The sequence below is a fragment of the Lichenostomus cassidix genome, chromosome 2, assembly GCF_008360975.1.
Source record: "Lichenostomus cassidix isolate B80296 chromosome 2, HeHo_3.0, whole genome shotgun sequence".
NCBI classification, from domain to species: Eukaryota; Metazoa; Chordata; class Aves; order Passeriformes; family Meliphagidae; genus Lichenostomus; species Lichenostomus cassidix.
The window spans coordinates 28220637-28238627 of record NC_139482.1 but is presented as its reverse complement, the minus strand read 5'-3'; the positions used below and the strand labels follow the sequence as shown (position 1 = coordinate 28238627).

Genomic DNA, 17991 nt, shown 5'->3' with positions numbered 1-17991 from the left:
CTTGACTATTACTCTTCTGCATTCATAGCTGGGGATGGCAGAGCTGAGAACTAGAGAGGGAAGACCACATTCAATCTGGGAAAGTTCTTGAGAACCCTTATTTGGGAATGTTTATCATCTATGATTTACAAAGTCCTTATAATAACAAATTAGTAAATTAGGATTAAGGATTGAATATGGAGTGGAGAAGGGGCTACAAAATGTACTGAATTGGTGAAATGCTCATTGCTGAGCAGGCAGGAAAACTTCATAGACAAAACAAGTCTTTCTCTGAAACAAAACTCACACAGTTATAGTATAATACCATGCAATTAGATAATTTTTGTTCCTTAGTTTTGTTTTTTCTTTCTTTATTCACAGAGAAAGCCAACTTGATTAAGCATCCTCCTGTTGCTATCCTGCCTCTTGGGACTGGCAATGATTTAGCAAGGTGTCTGAGATGGGGAGGAGGTAAACACAAATGAAAATGCCATATATTGTGGAATTAAGAAAAAACCCAAACCTTTTGCATCAATATCTGCCTTTCTGTTTGTTTTGTAAAAAAACATTATCACCTCTTCTGGTTTTGGAACGATCTGTTTGTAAATGTTGTATAGATATGTAAGATATTAAAGATGATAATCATGTTTCTTACCTTGTTTGTAGCTTCTGCTGACACCAAAAATATTCCAAGGTGTAATGAGAACTGTGTATAGCGGTTTGGTTGGCTTTTTGCCATCTGTATTGCAGTTATTGTTTTGATCAATACCTTGTAAAGAGAGAAGTCTTTTAAATGGGTTTTAATTGGGACTGTTTTGAAAGGGTTACTGAAAACATCTAATAATGGGTTAGGAGTGGTTTAATCTTTTTTAATCATCAAAAATATTAAATGAAAAACATGCCTCAGCCTCGGACTGGTTCCTTTGATCCACTCCCTTTCTGTTTTCCTACAGAGGATTCCAGACAATAAGTGCTGTGGTACTATTTATCAGAAAATGAGAAGGCAAAGAATGCTGAAAGAAGAATATATAGAAAATCAAACCTTAAATACCCTTTGCATTCTTTCCTGGACGTATGGAGACTTACTCTCAGCTCCTCCAAAAACTTACTTCCATTCAGAATTTATATTACAGGATAACTTGAAGGAGACACAAAGAAGAAAATCTTAGACAAGATTCAATTTGTGGTGAAAGCACCTCAATTTATGGGCTCATAGCCAGGTCTATTTCAGGTCTTGGTTGTTTCACTTGAGATGTTTTGTGTTTGGAACTTGGTTGTTTTATTTGGAACTTCTCAGCCTTTTCAGATATCTTACTTCTTCTGTCTCCTCAGTTTCCTTTCCAAATGTCTGCCTTGTTGCCAGATAGTCTTTAGCAAACTCTCAGTAGTTTTTGTGCTGTAGCACTTTGTTAACCATAATGTTCTGTCAAATCATTTGAGAACCTCCTTTATTTTTCTGTCACAACTTTCAATTTTTCACATTTTTGTAGTCTTAGGGTAAAAAAGGAAAACAAACTAGCCAAAACTATTCAAATCAGCCTTGATGGATTTTCTGAATTGTTCGTAGATAGAGTCATAGAATAACCAGGCTGAAAGAGACCATAAGAAGTCACTAATCCAATCTGTTGTTCTAAGCAGGGTCAGCCAAGAGAACATTTAATTACATTAGTTGGGACCTGTCCCTACCTTCACTTTTATTTGTGTTCTGTATCTTAAATGATTCCATTTGGACTGAAGTAGAAAAAGACAACATGAAAATATTCTGAGTTTCATCATTCTTTGCCCAGTGTCTTTGTGGTAAACAGTACCATAATACAGATTTTCTGGAACTTCCATAGATGGGAGAGGAGACAGGGATTCCAGAAACTAAATTGCTGGTGAGTGATCTCAAGGATGGAGACAAGTGGAATTGTGCATGCTGCTGTCATGTGGTGGTTAGCAGTAACCAGCAAAAGTGTGCTAGGCAACCATGAACAAACACATCAACAACGGGGTTTGAGCAAGGAGGCTTTTAGTGGCTTGGCCTGCTAAAGCTGCTGATGGCAACAGAAGTACATAGTGCTTGAATATGAAATCCTGGGTTTTGTGCTTTGAAGGACTGAATCCACATATCTTAGATATCTATTACAAAGTCTTCTGAATAGTATTCAGGGTTGATAATGTCACTTAGTAAACCCCCACAGTTTTTTTTCATGCACTCGTGTATGTTGTGTATACTCATGAGTGCACAAACAAGTTTTCTACTCAATTTAGTGAATTACATGATAGTGCTTCTTTGCAAGTAATATTAAGCTCTCTCTACAAAGCAGGATGAGGCTCATGAAGAAGTTGTTGGAATATGAAAAAATGTTACTTTTGCAGATAAAGCTATGGGCTATGGATTTGTTATGCTAAACCAGATTGAAACAATCCATGAAAATTAGTAGACGGCTTTTAACCTTTCAGTGTCTTGTCAGGCAAACCTACAATATGTCTCTTTTCCATAAATGAAGTCAAAGGGATTTAAATATTAATGTTAATTTCATATCAAGAAAGTTTTGCAAAGTATAACCAAGCTTTCTGGATCATTTGGAAAATTCAAGAGATTGGCAAATTTTGAAGATCTAATTAGTTTCTTCATCACAAATCTGATGTCCACTGAAATGTGTAGAATTAATCTAAATTTACATGCTTAATTAGCTTTGTGTTTGTACTTCTTTTAATGAAAAGTGCTGGAAAATTGTCAATACTTCAAGCACAATCCTGCTTTCAAGGTCTTATATGCATAGCTTTCATTTTTCCAGTCATACAATCATAGAACATTTTGGGTTGGAAGGGATCTTTAAAGGTTAGTTAACTAGTCCAACCCTCCTTGCAATGAGCAGGAGCATCCTCAAATAGATTAGGTTGCTCAGAGCCCTGTCCAGCCAGCCATTGAGAAAGAAAATGTAATGAAATTTTATTGTGCTTGATTAAATAACTGTTTTTATGTTTTGCTAGGGTACGAAGGTGAGAGTTTGATGAAGATCTTAAAAGACATTGAGAATAGCTCAGAGATTTTACTGGACAGGTGGAAATTCGAAGTAATACCCAATGATAAAGATGAGAAAGGAGACCCAGTGCCTTACAACATCATCAATAACTACTTTTCTATTGGCGTGGTAAGACTTATGCTTATCCTTAAGTGATTTTCTTTTTCTGTTTTGAATAAATATTTGCATCACATGCCTTCAAATGAAGAACTGTTGGCTAGAGATCATTTATTATGTTGTTTTGCTAGTGAAATGAATACATCGATGACTGACAGCAATTTGCATAAATTTACTTCCTCACATTCAAACCAGAATTATTTTTCAGGGCCGTCTACCTTCCCATTTATAAAGAAGATATTTGTGTTGTTTTTAATGGTTTATGAGCAGCCATAGTACTAAATTTATATTGTCATTTTGAAGGTCCTATAAAAATATAAAGGAAAAACTAATCACTAAATAAGAACTCTCAAGTAACCTTTTCTATTAGTATTCACATAATCAAAACTGTTTAAAAGAACAGTCACATTCTTTATTTCTTCAGGGCAGTTTTAAATAATAAAATAAAAATACAAAAAAGAAAGCACTGCATGTATCTGCTTGGTTCTGCCTTGTAGGGATATTCACAGTTTGAATAGTTAGGAAGAAAAGGGGTTTAAGCAGCTTTTCATGCCTGCAGGACTGCATCTCTGGTTTGTGCTTCTCTGTGGTTTTCTATGTACTATCTATACTTCTTAACATTAGCAGAATTTCTTTATTCATATTTGACTTGTGATTCGTTGTTAATTTCAAATACTGTTCTGAAGTACCATTACTTCATATCTAATTTGGGTTTTTCCTGGGTGATTCTTCCTGCCTACAAGCAGAAACTTACACTCGATTGAATTACACTCTCTTTTAATTTTTACTGTTTCTCCAAGGCACTGTGAAAGCTAGTGGTGACCTACAACATATTGCACATTGCCTCATAAATTCTTGCCAAATAATAAGCACAGTCTCTAATCCAAAGCCTGCTGTATGAACTTTGTAACAGTGTGACTGAAATAATATTTAATAACAAACAATCCAAATGTACATTTAGAAAGGATGGGAAAGTAAAACTGAATAAAGATGGGCTTGACATGGGGCTCTCGATGCTTTAGGATCATAATTCAGGTTGGAAGGGATTGCAGGAAGTCATTAGTTCTGAACAGAGTCAGCTATGACAGCAGATCACATTGTTGAGGGCATTAACCATTTAGATATTAAAAGCCTCCAAGGATGGAGGTGGCACAACCTCTCTGGGCAACCTCTTGTGGTGCCTGACTATCCCTATGATGAGAGTGATTTTTTCTACCTCCTGTCTGAATTTTTAATTTCAACATAAATTACATGTCTCCCATCCTCCTAAAATATGTGCTACTGTGATTGTGATGAGTCTGGCTTTGTCTTCTTGATACCTCCTCATAGGTACTTGCAGGCTGCTATTAAACCTCTCTGGAGCTGCCCTCTTACCTGTGAATCACCTTATCTAGTCAGTCTTCTTTTTTAAATCTGTCTCCAGCAATCAAGACCATAATATCCCAGCCTAGGTACAAGCATGCTGGGGTAGACAGGGTTCAAAACCTTGCTGAAGTCAAGCATGACATCCCTTGCTCTCTCCTCATCTACAAATTGAGTTGTTTTACCATAGACAGCAATCAGAAAGCAATTATTTACCCCTTAGAAGGAAAATGATACACTAAGTTGAAAGGAATGTCAGAGACAGTAGCATATGTATGTGAAAAGTTTTATTAGTATGTTCAAGCCAAACAAGCAGTTTTTTTTTCCTATGGCAGTCTCAAAGCTCTGATATGTACATAAGAACTGTACTATGGCTAAGTACAGGGAAAAAGGTAAGAAACAAACTGATATGTGTAACAAACTGTGAAAGAGGATGGGTAGTGTTCAACCTGATGGAAGCACAAACCATGGAAGGACCATAAAAAAGTGGATGCCAAGACGTGTGTCAGTTTTAAAGCAAGAGCTAGAAAACATCTAAGAGCAATGTAGAATAGGATTAAGATTTTTCAAGTGCTCACATCCATCATTCTGTCAGGATGGCAAGATACCAGGAGAGAAGTTCCATCTGCTTCCTAATAATGCTGGAGTCACTGATACAAGCTAAATATCCAAGAAAAATGTGCATTAAAGTAGTCAAATCATACTTGCTTTAAAAAACAAAAATACCACCACTCCAAGGAAGACCAAACCAAAACAAAAAACCTCTTAAAGAATATAGCAGGGTCATCTGAAAATGAAAGCTTGTCTTGGAAAGTCACAGATTTGTTGAGCTGGACAAACATAACTGGTAGTGAGAGAGGACAAATAAGGAAGGATGACAGAGACAGAAAACATCAGGCCAACTGTCAGACAGTGGCAAGTTCAATTACTGATGTATTTTAGAGAAAATCAAAGTTATTTTCCCCATAATCTACGCAACCATCTTTAATAATCATTCGTTCATGCACTAGGTTGATATTATTCCAGTCATCATCGAAGGCAGAGGTCAGTAATGTCAGTATTGTTATCACAGACTGTGTTCTTGGGCTTGCAGTGCGCAGCCGTCGAATTTCAGTCTTGTCACTTCATTTAGCCAACTTGCTGTTGTTATAATCAGAGGCTCTGTGTGTGTGTGTGTGTAGACAGAGTATTTCATTGGACATAGTATTTGTCATGGTTAACCTTTTCCCTGTGCATCAAACAGTTTCACTTTTGCTGCTTTCTTCAGGCACTCAGCTGCTTACCTTTAATGGTGGCTCAACACGTATATGTGGCTGGTTGCTTCAGATAAGCCTGTATACTGTAACATTCCTGCACATCTGGTTTATTTTGTCCTAGCTATTTTTTATATTTGTATCTCAAGCCTGTAAAAAAGTCCCCAAAAAGCAAAAACCAAAGACTTCCCTAATCTAATGCTATTGTAGAACAGAGAAATATTTTCACAAAATTGGTGATAACTCTTCAGTTCAATGCTAAAATTACCGCCCCAATGTCTCACAATTAATAATCCTTATTCCTAAGAATAGATGAGTTTTTCAGAGGCTCCTCCTTGACTGGAGCAAAACCAAACTGTAGGCCAAACCAAAGGCATAGTTGTAGTGACCTGAGAACCAACATTGCTAGACCCTGATTTTTTTACATTTATTATGCAAACTACTTGAAAACATTAAAAAAAAAAAAATTGGATTCAGATACTGGCTTATCTCAAACAAAGGTAAAGACTTTTAAACCAAACAACTCATCTATTTCCCACTGACTTCCTTGTTATTTACTAATAGCTCTTTTTATTGTTTTCCATTTTGTGGGTAATAATGCTGAAAGAAATTATGAATAGATGTTAAGATGAGAGTCCTAAAGTAGGTTTTCCAGAAGCAAGCATAATTTTGAATTTACTGTTCTGCCACTGAATTAGCTTGGAGTTTAGACTTTATGGAGCCAAAATTAGGTCAACATGAATCAGTACTGAAGATCTTTAACCGTAAACATTTTCTTTGTTTTCTTTCTTTCGTTCTTTTTTTTTTTTTTAACTTTTTAAATAAATCATAAATTTTTCTGATGTTGATAGGAGAGAACGTATTATCAATGCTGTTTAACTAGCACTTGAATTTCTGTAACTGCATAGGGTAATGCAGAGCATATGCTGCTGAGCCCCTTGCAGTTCTGTAATTAGAGTGTTGGAGCATCATAAACTGAACTTGGAAACATCTGCATTTTCTTTTAGCACAAGTTTGTATAGAAAGAAATATTACTGAACTAGATTTTAAGGCAAATTATGCTAGATAAGGGGTGGCACAATGCAACCTACCCTATGTTAAAACAGTGAATACTATTCTAAAATGAAAGCAGTTCTCACTGGTGTCAGGGCAGTGTTACAGGTGTAAGAATAAAGCACTTGACATGGTATTTACTGGCATTTACAGAAGACAATTCTAAAGATTATATTAGCAATCATTGTATATCATTGTGTTCAACTAGAAATGTTCTGTATGAATGACTGATTAGGTAACTCTGATTTTCATCTCTATGTTCTTCCTCTTGGGCCCGATTCCATTAAAATTTTGAACTAACTTTTATTTTTGACCAAGTTATATAGGTGTTATATATGTAAGGAACATACATATTCTCTCTGTTCACACTTAAGTAATTGTCTAGTCTTCTGGCCAGGAGGACTTAAAGGGCTGCTGTCCCTTAGGAAACAAGAGGCTTACATTCTTTGTAGGTCCAGAATTTCTTCTCCCTTGTCTGGACTGATGACCTGAATGCATGCTTTAGGGTAAGGCTACTTGGGATCTTTGCTATCTGTGCTCTTCTATCTCCATACCCTAAAGAGTCATTGTCAGCAGAGTCAAGTTCCTTAGGAAGCTTAAAGGGGCAGCTGAGCTTATTCAGACTATTTTGCACAAGGTACCTAAGATACGGAAAACATTTTATCAGTCTACTTACTGATACAGGACTTAAATAAGAATCTTCCAGCCTCCCTTCGGCTGAAATTTTGAATACATATGCAAACACATACACAAGAACATATTGGAGGGAAAAAAAGGAGTGGAATGCTCTAGGACAGCAATTAAGACAGTAACCTGGAAAGGAACTGGGATGTCCAGATTCCTGTTCCATCTGTTGTTTTTGTCCATTTGATTAACTTGTACATGGAAATTCGGAAACTTACATTATTCTGAGTGACTTCTTTTCTAAAATCAATAGGTACAGAATTTTAATTCTAAAGCAGAACTTGAGGAAGTAGAACACCTCAGTCTTTCATTCAGTCTTTACAACATGTGGTAATTGATTTCATTGCAATATGGTGATATTCTCACTTGGATGATCTACAACAAAAATATTTTTTGCATGTGTTTTTAGTTAAGGCAGTAAAGATATCTCAATGTGCCTGGAAATGTTCTGTAAGTTCTTTGAGAAACAAGTCAGTATTATATGCTGAGTTAATAAAAAAATAAGCAGTTATCAGATAGAGGGAAAATATCATTAATACTCATAAGTAACACTATAATCAGGATATGTTCTCTGAAGAATTATTATCATAAAGTAGTAAAGGTCTACGAGAAAGACAAGTGTACTTTTATGACACCTAATATATTACCATCCAAATGCACTATCAAATAGATATTTGGGTGCCCATGATTTAATATTACTCCAGCCTTAACCAGTCACTAAGAGCCTCTTATTCTGCCAGTAGGGAAAAATATGACTTCTTAATTAGCATAATCATAAATTTGAACTTGCTATGGATCTGCTTCCCCATCACTATACTCTAAGTCAACAACCTCCACTTCCATTTTAACTTCTTTTTTTTTTTTTTTCAAAACTGGAAAAAAAACCCTAAGAAAAATCTTACACAGAAAATATATTTTTGTTTATCTTGAGAAAGGACATTGCATCACCATCAACAGAAACTTTGACTATCAGAATTTTTAGTCTCAAGTACTAGAGTCTTAAGTACAGTTGTTCCTCTAACTGACTATGAGATCCCATAATCTTTTATTTTCTATATTATTTTACTATCTATGTTATGTTAGAGTATATCTATTATTACAAAAAAAAGGCATTTATTATTGTATATAACATTTACAACTGTGAATGAATTTTAATTTTATGGTGGCCCTATATTTTTAAATTTTAAAGCCTTATAGCATTTTGCTGTTAATGGTGGTAAAAAGGAATTTTTTTTTTCTGCATAGGAAAATATCCGAAGGACATTTGCTGATTCAATGCAGAATTTAAGTGCATGCACATGTTAACACTGATTCAATGTGACATTTAAGTATGTGTTTAAACTTTCCTGATCTAATGAAGCAGTTAAATACTTGGGTAATTTTTTAAGCATTTTTTGCATTTTCACTAGTATGACTGGACAAATGCATATGTTGAATTCTGGGCATTTGGTGTAGCTAATTAATTATTCAAGTGGGATTTTTAGGTATACATAACTAAAAACGATGTTTATTGGTTTGCTGAACTAATATGAATATAAACACATGCCTAAGTGATTTTGTGAATCCTAATCATCACTTTGAATGTGCTAATAGAATGCTGTGATATATTGCATTATTTCTGTGCCAAGGAAGGAAAGAGCACTTCATACTAAACAGTATTATTGCTTTGTAATCCAAATCACTTTATTTTCCTGCAAAAAAGGTTAAGAAAATGAACAATTCATCCATGTGTGAATGCAAATGTAATATTAAAAGATCCATATTGATATTGGGTATGTCACAGTCTCAGTCAGGTAGCCAAATCTATAAAAATGGTTGCTCTATCTGTGGGGAGAACTCTGCTCTCTTTCAGAAGGAATGTGTTCAGAACACTTTTATCTCAGATTTGAAATACTATCATATTGAGGAGTCACTGAGAGTTTAATGTTTCATCTTGTTGAATTTCTTCACATTGCTAATTTTTACAAATTAGTTTTTCTTACAGGTTTTGCTACTTGCATGTTTGAATCTTCTTTACTCTTTTCAGCTTTGTTTCTGTTGAAATTCTTCTGCAAAAAATTTGGATATAATATATGGCAAATATGTTGATGTAGGTTTTTTTTAATGCAGGTAGTTATTTTTTTTTATGTGGCAGAAAGCCACAAGCATACACTGACAGCCCCAGAAAGCTGGATCTGTAGAATAATTCATAAATAAGGAGAGATAGAAGGCTCTTTGAAGGTTCCCTCTCACTAATGTGAGGAAGTATTTCCCTGGACATGGAGAATGTGAATTCCATCGCTAGATATACTTAGTCTTAGCATTGGGAATATCTATGCTGCAACACTGCTGGTGGTGTTTCCTGTCAGGTAGTTTCCTGCTACCAGTGCAGCTTTAGTTTACCTTCTAAATGCCTCTGCCATCATAGCCTTCTACCATCCATAATGTGTATTGGGGTGCCCTAGCACGAGAGTTGAACTGTACTGTGTGGGAAGTACTTTTATGCAAAGAACGAAAGTTTTGTAGCTTACTCTACTATGTAATGAGTCTTACTACTACAAAAAAAGATGATTTCCAGAGGAACGGTTTCTTATATTTCTTACAAGTATAAAGAAATTCCAAGAATTTAGATTGTTCTTCCTGTTTGGTTGGTCATTTATTTATTTTAATTTTAATGCTAAAGTGTGAATTTATGCCAGTTTGAGCTGGAACTTTCTGAAAATATTTACATATATCAAATAAATTTATTAAGATTTGTGCGTGTGATTTCCCTTACAGTGCAGTAAGAATACCTAGCTTTGTGCTGAATTCACTGTAGGTTTTGTCAGGTTCAGTGAAAATACAGTTCTGTGGGCTATATTTAAAGTAGCAAGTAATTTTTCTCAGTAGGAGTGTAGCAATTGATGCTGAGTTCCTTCTGTCTGCAAAACATGCAGTTTGGGAGTTTTAGTTCCAACTGGATATAGTCTGTTCCCCTGCTATGAACTGTCCTAAACATGCTTGTCCTAAAGTGACCTAAAGGACTGGTCATTGGTTCAGCCTGTGTGTCCCCATAATATGGAAGGAGCACACTGGCCGTGCTAAATATGTTATCATCCAAAGATTATCTGGCTGACATGCCCCAGTCTTTGTTTCAAAGACAATCACAGGAAGTAGGATTGGTTAAGAAATTTGCTTAAAATTTTAGTTGCTTCCATACAGTTTTGCAATGAACCTGAAAAAGTCAAGTAGGTGTATGGTGTGTTTGAGTTACCATCTTCCCCTTCTAGTTTCCCTTTTTTTTTTTTTTTTTTTTCTTCTGTCATTTTAGGTATTTGAGACTCATTTAACTTCTCATGATGTGGTGAGAACATGGCTGAATTCCTTGAACTTAGAAAAGCTCCTTAGCTTTAGATTTATGAGTATCTCATGCGCTTGCCAGTACTTATTACCCATTCCTGTCATAAAATTATTCTTCTGTTGTGGAATCAAAAGCTAGAAAGTGACTTGTTTCCTTTAATCAGTAAAAACTTTGAGAAAAATTAGAGTCTTTGGCAGTTACCTGTATCCTTCTCTTTAATTTATAAGGGATTTGTAAAACAGAACAATTTCTAGAATTGAGAAGATGTTAAATTTCATCTATGTAAAATTTGGGGAAAGCTAGGTATTAAACAAAATGCAATGAGACATAGCCTTATATAAGTAGATACTACAATAGATTTTTCTTTGGAAGAAGTACAGAAACTTTTAGTCCTCTGTGTTTTGTCATTGCATACCCTGGCTAGTAGAGATTTTGAGTTTTGTTCAGGGATTTTGCTGGGGTTTGTTTGTTATTTTGGGACGGTGCAACATTTGTTTTCATAAAGGAAGGTCTACAAAGTAGCCTCGTCAACAGCTATGGTTGCAAGTGACAGTTATAAATGAGAATATATGCCTGAAGATATAATTAATCTGTAATGAGCTTGGAACAGCTCCTTAGCTAAATGCAACTAAATCAGCTACACAGTGTGTAATTAACTTACAACTATATTAGTCCTACTACAATATTATTCATTATATATGTAAGTTATTATTTTCTCCATATGAAATTTGTAATATACAAAGTAATGATTAAGAGTTCATTACAGAATTTTGTTCATATTATCATAATATAATTGTGATGTATGTTCATCTTGTTAATGCTGTTATTCTTACTTGTTCTTAAAAGAAATGTCAAGGATGTCAGGAAAATATGATGTGGGGGGTGTTTCTTGTACACTGAGAAGCAACTATTTTCAAATGACATTGAAATTTCAGTCCTTGCCTAGATTAAATAATTCTGCTTGTTAGTGATGGCAGGAATGTATCAAGGAAGGGTAGAAGCCAACAAGACTATATTGAAGGCAGGAGTAAGGTGAAAAAGCTTTAAAGTTTTTCATAAGACTCATTTCGAGCTTAAAGTAGGAAGAAGGACTGAGGAAATTGCTTGAATTAAAAAGGCAGAAATTTTTAAGATGTGAGGGTAGCAATGGAGGTAAGTTGAATCTGGAAAAGATTTATGAGCTATGCAAGCTGTACAGAACATAAGGTGGGCTGTGTGTACACTGATACCTTCACCTGGCTAAGATGCAAGACATATGTCTCTATGTACACATGTAGAACTATGTGGAAAAATAGCTCAAATTTAAATTGTAATCATTCTGTTTTCATGTGAGAGTTAATCCTGATATATGTAAACAAGTTTATGTAAATTAGTTGCTTTACCAACTTCTCCCTGACAACATCATTTACCTTTTTGTCATGCCATTAAAGATCCTGTCTGAGAACTTTACTTTCACAGGTCTGCCAGAGTCCTACTGAGTCTTTTCAGACTGCCTGTGTGTAGCTGAGAGGGACGAAAGAAATCATAATCATGCTGACTCAAGTGCCCATTGAGGACATGAAGTGCAGTTATATCTGAGAACACAGTATAAAACCCAATCTATTACAGGTAACAAAGAGGAAGATCCATTTTATAGGCATTTTAGATCAAGCTAAATTTATAGATATTTAATTATATACATTTAAGAACTAAATTCTTGTTTAATTGCTCAAAATTACTTATTGGTTAGGAAATAGGAGTATGATAGCTATTGGAAATGTTTTCCTTTGTCTTCTAATTCTGATTGTCTTAGTTTAAAAGACAAGTCCACCTGTTGACTACAAGCAAAATTGCTGTTAGCACTAGGAAATTCATCTGAGATATTGATCCTTTGGGTGCATAATGAACAGGATATGATGCTATTTTAGTGTGTTTTATGTAATCATAACTGTTGCATTCTTGATGCTATTAGGTAGAAAGCTAAGTCAAAAAAGAGTAAGAAAGGCATTCTGGACACAGAGCGATAAAGAGAACAAATAATCAAACATAAAAAATCTTAAATCTAAGATGGGCACCTCTACAGATTTAAAGGAGAAATTTGATGTGTGAATTGGATGTTAAATAGGCACAGGGAATTGTTACTTTGCCATCCGCCATACAGTCGTATGTATGGTATATAACTGCAGTCAGTCTTGAGGCCAGATAGGGATTCTTCTTTAAGATATTCAACAAATGCTGTTTAGAAAGCAGTTTACAGTTTGGGGAGACTTGCATATATATGAGAAGATCTCATGTCCCAAAATATGTTAAAATAACAATAGTGTATCAGACATTTAAATTATGTGCACTATTGAATTTATGTTTTATGTTTTCCAGGGGGGGAATACATAAAAATCTCAGAGACCTAGAGTACTCTGTCATCTAACATTATTTACATATCTAAGGAGTTGATAGCTTAATTGATATTCCTGTGGTACAAAAATATTCTTTATATCTCCAGATCTGCATGTTTTCTACATTTTGATGGCAAAGCCCCAAAAGGAACATGATTTAACTAAACTGAAAGTGGGTGGATTTAGCCAAGAAACACTTAGTCTTATGTTACCATCTGAACCAGGTGGAACTAGAAGCAAATTACTGAACATAAGTTATTCCATGTCCTTACTGGAACAATTTGTACTAAAGAGCCTCTACAGACACAGCCAAGGAACTCTCTATTCACTATTTGTGATTTTACAGTTTCTTCACTTTAACTGGAGCTCTGAGGATATAACATAGCATATTCTTTATTTCTGTGACAATCCCAAGACTTCTTAAGCTTCTAAAATGACGAAGAATGGGTCAAAATTGTTGCTCTTGCGCTGTCATTTTATGTTACTGGTGATGTCACCAAGGCTGAATGTGGCACACAGGAGTCAATGCTTTCCAGTGCATCCTGCTCAGCAGTCTCACCACAGACAATGATTGCCATCCAGATCTCTGGAGGCACAGGGCCACCACAGTGTGCTGTAGTACAGTGTGCACTCACCTACCCCTGCACCACCATGCCACATAAACACTTTTCAGTAACTGTGTAGAGTAGACAAAGCACCCTTCCCAAGGCAGCCTGTGGGACCATCCTGGTAAGGAGGTTTCTGCCTGGAGCACTGTCCTTGGCATTCCATGCAGTATTGCTGCAATGGAAAGACTGTTCAGGCAGCCCTTGCAGTCCCTACACCGATGAAGGAAGAACTCCTCAGCTGCTGACTTGTCTAGGGTTTTCACATATGCTTTTCTTACTTTTCTGCTCTGGCTTTCCACACTTTTCTCTGTGTTCTGTAACTCATGATGTTGTACTTTAACTCATGTTGCACCAGGGGAGGTTTAGATCAGATATTAGGAAAAAATCACTGGAAGTGTAGTCAGACATTGGAACAGGCTGCCCAGGGAAGTGGTGGAATCATCATGCCTGAAAGTGTTAAAAATGGTATGGTTGTGACACTTCTGGGGATATGATTTAGCAGTGAATATGACTGTGGCGGTGTCCATTAAAAGCAGCCGAAGCCCCCAACGCCCCAAAAGCTAACGGCTGCATGGGATGAGCTGAGCGGGCTGGCTGGCGCCAGTCCAGGGAACGCAGGGAGTGGCGTAGAAATCAGGTGACAGAAACTCGGCAGGAAACATGGATGAGACAAAAGAACATACTGGGCACTGTCTCTGGTCTCCCAGGGAGGTTTATTCGGGTCTTTGGGGAGGTGAAGGGGAGAGGAAAGAGGGGGAAGAGGTGGGGGGACTGGAAGCCCAGATACAGTGACACCCTGGCTCACGCCGGCATGGGTTTATAAGGGAAGGGAAGGGAAGGGGGGAGGGATTGGCCCTGGAGAGCCAATCCTGGAAGGTCTGAGGGGAAGAAAGGCAGGGGAACACACCAATAGACTTCTGATAAGGCAGGGTGCATATTTCAAAACAGCCAATAACATACAGAGCAGGAGAACAAAGGAAAAGCCTCGTGGAAATCTGCAGCACCATGTTGCTACATATGACAGTGGTTTGAACTTCATGGTCTTAGAGGTCTTTTCCAATTTAGATGATTCTATGATACAAGAGAAGCATCAGAATTGGCACCAGTCGCTTCAGAGCTGCTCATGGTATGAGCCATTTACAGTTGCTGCCTAGAGTTGTTACCCTAAAACATCTTTGCCATGTTTATCCCATATTTAAAAAATAATTAGTCTGTATTGCATGTTATTGCGTTACTTCTTCCTTAGACGTATCCTTGCATTCAAACAGATCAGGTAATCCAGAATGCTAGAGGAAATAAATAGCACAAGTCTGGTATTGTCTGAAGGATCAGATGTAAACTGACATTTTCTGGACTTTTATGCGATTTAGGAATAGCAGGCTGCACAGATTATATGGATCCATCCTTGCCGATCTTGGACAAATTGGGAAAAAAAAAAAACCTCATAAATTACATAGCGTGGGAATCCAATTCTGATGCATACGGAATTATATCTAAATTACTGCAGTATTTTGATTCCCATAGAAAGTGGCAGAAAAAAATCTGCTGCCTTGCATTTGTAAAATCCCGTAGCTGGTGACTAGAAGAATTTCTCTTGCCATTCTTCCTCTTGGGGAAACTCCACGTCAAAGGGGCTGAAGTCAGATGTTCACTGATGTGTCTCCTTGTTTGAAACATCGTCTGTAACACTGTGAAACTGCTTTATCACCTACCTGAAATATCCAACCACATTCCCTTCTGCTAGGATTACAAGAAAGGAAACATCTACTTTTGAAACAGTAGTCCCTGAATAATCTTTGGGGAAGCGAATATACTCAGTCATAAACTTTGATGTTGGGGCAGAAGTTGCATAATAATGAAAATGCCTTTGCACTCTGGGTTTCTACTTGCCTCTCTTGATTTCAATGAGTGTTTGATACTATCGTGATCATATTTGTTTTCTTCTGCACTGAGTAGGTTATGAAACTGAGAGGAAGGAAGATTATGCCAGTGTCTAGAAAAAGTGCTGTGTTAAGCCAAAAAGAAAACACTGTGGCAGGAGGGTTCTGTGCAGGAAGATAAACATCAGTTCAAATACTGACTGGTTTCTGCTTTCTTTGCAAAATAACTCTGAAAAAAGAAAAAAAAAATTAAAAACCCAATGCGAGTCTAATAAAAAAAAAGTAATTTTCTATGATCATTTTTGAACTTATTATATTAATAAGCACAGCCTTAGTTAAATGACATTTCCCTTCTTAGGAATGTTATTGACATTTTGATATGAGACAGAGAGACCTTTAATGAGATCTCAATCAAAGGTAATATTTATATAATGATACATGAATTCATAAATGCTAGTCAAATAAAAATGCTGTAGTCCATTTTGGCCTTCACCTTATGAAAATCTGTACAGGTCATAAGATGAGAAATCTCACTGAATGACGAATAATACTCTCTCACCTGACTGTCTAATTATTTCTGGCTAATTGTGTGAGTTAATGTTTGAAGCTGAATCTTGCAATATAACTTAATCCATCACGCAGAGAAAATGCATGGAAAAAGACTGAAATTTTCTCCATTGCTCAACATATGATCTCCTTAATGTTTGAGTTTATGGTGATTTCTGTTCTCATATAAAAAGGAAAAATGTAACATTTATGTAGGCTGTATGTTAGCTACCAAAGAAATGTGCAGACAAGTAGACAGATTCTTAACATTCCAGTTTCAAACCTTTGTTTTTCAATTTTTTTTTTGTTAAAATGCTTTGTTTTAATAGCCAAAATTGCAGTCTCTTACATTTTGTTGTAGCTTCAGAGGGCAAAAGCCTATATAAAAATCAGGCTGCTCAAGGTCCATCTAATGTGACCGTGAACACTTCCAGGGATATGGCATCCATGGAGCATCAAATACCTTTCTTTGCATGTTCTGAATTTATGCTATTAAGAACAGATAAAATAGTGATGCTATTCTGGTACTTTTGTTCATCTGCAAGTAATCTGTTCTGTGGATTTTCCATTACATGGGTAAAGATATACATTGTGCTGCCTGAGCATGAGCCCAGGATCTGAGCAACCTTCTTCATGAAATCCTGTTCTGTGTGCACATACCAGATCAAGTCAGAAATTCCTTAGGGATGTTCAGTTAAAGCAGCAGACTTTTTTCACTCATTGCACCTTTTATTTTTTTTTTTCTGGTGTTTGTAGCTTAACTGACATAATGCCTAATAGGTTCTTTCTTAAATGCCAAGTTCAAATATTTGATAGTGCCTTATAAATTTTGACCTAAAGCTTCTGTTACTTTGTTACATAATGTACAGCTCTATAATCCTTCTACTCTCGCAATGTCTTCAAAATCTGAAGAAAAATAAATTCCTTAAATTATTTCTTGATAAGTAAAGAAGGAATATTTTATTTGAGATTTTTATTTTTCTAGGTTATAAAGCTTTTGGAGGTAAAATGAGCAGATGGTAAATGAGTTGTGGTTGTATTTTAAAATACTGTTTTCAGTCTTATTGTTACACAGTCTAGATTTATCTGTTTGATTGAGAGAGGCTACCATTGTCTCAAGAGGAAATTTTTGTTTCCAGGACTTCTGAAAAGCGCTGGACCACTTCAGTCTAGTCAGATTTATCTATCTAATTTTAATATTTAAATTTAAAAATTTCTAATGTCATGGTACCACTGCCAAATTCTTTTGCTGTTGTTGTGGGTTATTGATTTTTGTTTTCTTAGTGTTTGTGTTCATTTGTTTGTCTGTGGGGTTTTTTTTTGGTTGGATTTTTTTTAAGGGTTTTTTTGGTTGATTTGTTTTGGTTTTTTTGCTTTTATTTTCCAGAATTTCAGGGGAAAAAATATGTCCATGCCAGAAAATAACATGAACAGCAAATAATCACAAGAATCAATATTTCTGAATTCTGAATCAGTATTTCTGAATTGATTTATGAAATATTGATTCTGGTCAATATTTCTGAATTTGATATCTGAAGATCAGATATCAAAATGAAGCTTGCAATGTAAAGCAGGACTTAATCTTGTGTGCACAATACTAAGTATCAGATTTGCCTGTATGGCAACAATGTGTGTTTATGCAAACAAAACATTAGAAAGTCACGGGGCTAATGAAATTGGGTTCTTGTAACTTTTTGTTGCCACATTATACCTGAATTTCATACCTAATTGTCAAAAATTTAAGTAACTCCCTCACCTCATTTCATTTTGTAACCCCAGAAGTAAGTACACTTGATATCACTTGATT

The 17991-nt window shown here is 35.9% G+C and overlaps 1 protein-coding gene across 8 annotated transcripts in view; it reads left to right on the top strand.

Annotated features, from left to right (window-relative positions):
- Positions 1–17991, top strand: part of DGKB (diacylglycerol kinase beta) — a 455069-nt gene that overhangs the window by 262158 nt on the left and 174920 nt on the right. For all 8 annotated transcript variants that reach the window (XM_085050831.1, XM_085050830.1, XM_085050829.1 and 5 more), the window contains 2 exons: positions 361–450; positions 2959–3119. In XM_085050831.1, coding sequence (XP_084906957.1) covers positions 361–450; positions 2959–3119 — 251 coding nt within the window. The remainder of the gene's footprint in view (positions 1–360; positions 451–2958; positions 3120–17991) is intronic.